The sequence below is a fragment of the Nestor notabilis genome, unplaced genomic scaffold (assembly GCF_000696875.1).
Source record: "Nestor notabilis isolate BGI_N333 unplaced genomic scaffold, ASM69687v1 scaffold20097, whole genome shotgun sequence".
NCBI classification, from domain to species: domain Eukaryota; kingdom Metazoa; phylum Chordata; class Aves; order Psittaciformes; family Psittacidae; genus Nestor; species Nestor notabilis.
Window position 1 is genome coordinate 118187 of NW_009938066.1, and position 4297 is coordinate 122483.

General features: G+C 44.8%; 1 protein-coding gene across 1 annotated transcript in view; it reads right to left on the reverse strand.

Annotated features, from left to right (window-relative positions):
* Window positions 1–4245, reverse strand: part of KCNB1 (potassium voltage-gated channel, Shab-related subfamily, member 1) — a 118593-nt gene extending 114348 nt beyond the window's left edge. Inside the window, exon 1 of the mRNA XM_010019143.1 lies at window positions 3679–4245. Coding sequence (XP_010017445.1) covers window positions 3679–4245 — 567 coding nt within the window. The remainder of the gene's footprint in view (window positions 1–3678) is intronic.
* Between the last annotated feature and the right edge of the window lie 52 nt (window positions 4246–4297).

The following is a 4297-nucleotide window of genomic DNA, read 5'->3' on the forward strand; positions in this document are numbered from 1 at the left end:
TTAAGATTAAAAGCCCAAACCAGAGTGCTGGAGAACTGCTATCCACTACTGCCCTGTCATGGACATTACGTCCCAAGAAAAAGCAGCAGTTCTGCTTGGCTTCTGGAGAGCTGCTTTTTTTCCCCAAGGAAAGGAAAAAGCTACCATACAAACAAAATGTAATACCTACTCCAGAAAATATCTGCACCTCATCTTCATCTAGGTAAATCCAGACAGAAGTGAGCACCAGAGAGTCCTCTATGGTTAAAAATGGATGTTGTGTGTACAAAGTACAGGAAGAATACTATTTAAAAAAATAAAAACCAACCACCAAGCTATTGAGCTAGACAGGGAGAATGATAAAATAACCAAAAACTGTGATTGCAGGAAGAGGAGGAAGCATCCACAAAGCCTGCAGCAAGTATTTCTCAGGAATATACAGGCAAATAAAGTCACAGGAAGCAGGAGAAACTGATCCTTTAAAATACCCTGTAAGGCTAGAGAGACACGAAATTGTTATCGATAACTGCCTAATATCATTTTTTCATTTTATTTTTTCATTATATTTCATTATATTTTTCATTTAGTAGGGGGAGAATCCCTCAGTGCTCAGTTTTGTGTATAAGAGTTTTCCCACTGGGCAAAGTGAGTGCAGGGGCATGCAGCACAGCAACCACCTCCAAGTTAGACTAGTGGGTGCAATGGTTCAGGCACTGGTTGCACAGTTTGACCGTGGGGAAGGTCTGGAGTGCTGCCCCATGGCTCTACAGCACTTTGCACAAGGACAGTGTGGCTTCAGTTACAGCTGCAAAGGACTGCAACATTATAGGAAAGGAGCAAACACCCCTCTGCTAGTGCTGGGGGGTAACAGGGCAGCAAGCCTGGGGCTTCTACAGCTGTCTGATGCCTCATCGTAGAGATCTGGAGGCTCTCAGAGTGGGTATTATAAAATCTAATGGAGTGCTCTTTCCAATCACGTACAGGGTGAAGTATCGCACATAAATAAGACACTGCTTGTCATTAGGAAGGTAGTTTAAAAGCCAGACAGATTGGTCAAGAGATATGGGTAAATCCACAGTGGATAAAAGAGCAACAAAAATTAAGGTTTGGGGGACTCTTCTTTCATTTGAATGCTGTTTTCCACCCTGTGGTACGTCACATAATTCCTTAAAAACCCAAACACACACTATTAAACAACTCTCAGTATTTAACCGGTTCCAGAATAACCATGAAAAATTCTGCAGTAAGCTGTTACGGGGGAGTCAGGTCAAGTATTGTGCAGGAAACCCCCCTTGCTGCTGTGGAACATAGCTTACAGAGGGGTTGTGATGGGCTTGGGGAAGAACCTGCATTTGTAGCCATTTTCTAGATACCTTAAAGAGAACATGAAAGTAGCCTGTATTTATTCCAATTAAGTGGAAAAGCCTTTGCACTGAGTGGCACAAGTCTGAAGAAAAAGAATAAGTGAGAGGAGTATGTATTTCTCCAACAATGATTTTAGGTCCTTCAGTGATAATCATTAAACCTCAATAGTCTACTTTGTTCCCTTTCTATAGGAAGAGTTTGAGCTCTCAGACCTGGCAAAGCAGATGCAGTCTGACTTCAGGAAAGCTGACAGAAGTTCCTGGAGGCCCGTAGCCTCAGCAGAAGTGTTCCACTGAGCAGACACCTGAGGAAAGCTGGGCAGGAGCTATCAGGCAGCAGCTCAGATTTAGAAAATGCAGCCTGAAGCAGAGCCTGGGCACAGCTGGTTAGGTCAGATAACAGGTCAGGCTGCCAAGTCCCTTGCCCCTCGTCCATCAGAAGTTGAAAGCTGAGTCCAGCCTATTCGATATGTGGAATGAATTCTCATGAAGGTGATCAAAGCAAAGGGCATACTCTGGCACGAGAGAATAAGCTATCCACCAGCAGGGAGAAAATCGGATAAAGAACAGGCTTAGCAGCTTTGCTGTCCCTGCCTGCTAAGCTAATTGTTCATCATGCCCGTTTTCCTTGCTATGCTTGAAATGAGTAGAAATCTGTGTTTGTGAACTGCTGGAATATTTGAGGTCTGAGAATGTACAGCACCATTTTCATTACAGTAATGAAGTCACAGAATGGTAGCTTTAAACACCAAGGATAATAATGCAATATAATGCAATACCATTCACTCTCAATTAATCCAGAGCCTGCAATGTCGAATGCACTTACTCTGAGAATTTTCTCAGAAAATGAAGCTAGAGTGAATTTCATTTATAAATCACACAAGACACTTATTTGGCAAGAACGACCTCTGCTCATATACAATAAATCATGAACATCAACAGTCTCTAATGGATTTTGAGTCAATGCCACAGACAGTGAAGCCCAGGGCCTGTGTTTCAGGATTCCAGGACTCTGCCAAAGGAGCCTTATAAATGGTTAATGCATTCAGCAGTGTCATCTGTGCTACTGGAGGAAAAAGACGACATTCTGGGGCTCCATTTGCCATTAAAAAAGTGATAATTGGTTAAGCAGCTGACCATGCCGTTCCCTTCTCCTGCTAGAATGAGCCATTTAGCTCCACACTTCATAAAATCCCTTCCGTAAACTTTTGTACATGCTGTTGGTTCATGATGTGCAACATTTTGGTAAGAGAGGGAAAGGAATCTGTTTTCATAAGTAGCCCACCAAAACCAGACTTCCTATGGGATGGAGCCACGGTTTGCATTTGCAGATGCACGTACAATATGGAGGTGACATTAAAGAGATAGCTAGGGCCTCTTTCTACTTCTTTACCATACTGTGAGGATGCCAGTACATGGAAAATTCAAATTTTGGTCCCTACTGCTCAGTCTCTCATGCTTTTCAGTTATTCATCCCTCAGTTTTCAACCTCTCTCCCTTCACTTTTGTCCCCATGGTTACTAAATCACTGTGTTCACAGAGACTTTCCTAACTAAAGAATATGTGACTAACATGAGACAGCTAAAACACCAGAGCCAACTCTGACATTGGTTTCTCCTAACATGGATCTTATCTTCCAAGTGCCTTCAAATAGATCTCTTGTGCCGGCACCAACTTCAGAGTAAACAGTACTTTGACTATTGATAGAGACAGAGCTGCACCAGCATTGCACAGGGAGACTTAAAATGGTCTAGAATCAGGTAAAGTATGAAATACTAAAGGAAGCTGGCTATAGCAGACCCACTGGCTAGGAGTGCTGATACAAATAACTAGGAGATGTATTTCACCAGAGAATTTTTAATTAGGTCCTAGAAGGGAAGGCATTGTTTCCTGACTGGACCTGGGTCTACAGGTTCAAGCAGATTTCCTTCTCTTAAAAGCTAGTTTGGCTAAGCAGTAGGACACACATTTTAGGCCCAAAGAAATCTGTTACAAAATACATCAAGACAGGACACTGGATAGCAAGTCTACAACCTCCAGCCACAGCAGTCAAGTGTATGCTGCTGGCCCACAGATCAGTGAAGCTAACTGCCCACACTCAGCAGCTTAAACTGCCTCAGGGAAGCTTAAACTAGATCACTTCCAAACTACACCAAAAAAGATACATTAAAACTTGTTTGCATCTGAGAGGCCTTTCTGCCCTTTACTCACAACATCCAGCCAGCCACAAGTGCCTAGACACTAAAGCAAGGCTAGCAGGACAACACTTCATATAAGCACCACCAGAAATGAGCCAATACAGACAAACACTTGAGAATAAATGTGGAGATCTTACCTTGGCCGCTACGGAGGAGTTGGGCTTCTCCAGGAGGTCCCAGAGTTTTTTCCTTTTGTCAGCACAGCAAGTGTTATCAAATTCCTCCCCTTCCCTTTCCCTCAGTGTCTCAGCTTCTCTCTTCAGCTCCTCATTCATCTGCTCCTTCTTCTGGTGGTAGCGGGCCTGGCAGCAGGACTCCAGGTAGATCTCATCCACCCCCCAGTAGTCCAGCTCCTGGCTGAAGGACAAGGCGCACATCTCCTCCATCATGTGCAGCTTGCCAGTACGGTAGAAGTTCAAGATTGAGGTGAATGCCCCAGGATGCCTATCAAAGAAGTACTCATTCTCCTCCAGGTTGTAGTCATCACAGATCTCCATGAGGGAGTCGTGTGTGTTGCAATCTCTGAGCTTACCCAGCCTGGTCCGTGGCAACCTGTCCAAGGTCCGCCAGAGAACCTCATGGGCCAGCCCCCCCACGTTGAGCTTGACCCTTCGGGAGCAGGCCTTGCTCCTGACGATCTCGGTGGGGTCCGGAGGCAAAGAGGTAGTAGAGCGAGATCCATGCTTATTCATCCCCAGAGGCATCGCTGGTCCCCCTCAGGCTGGACGCTTGAAGGTGCGGCGTGGGGCAGGGCGC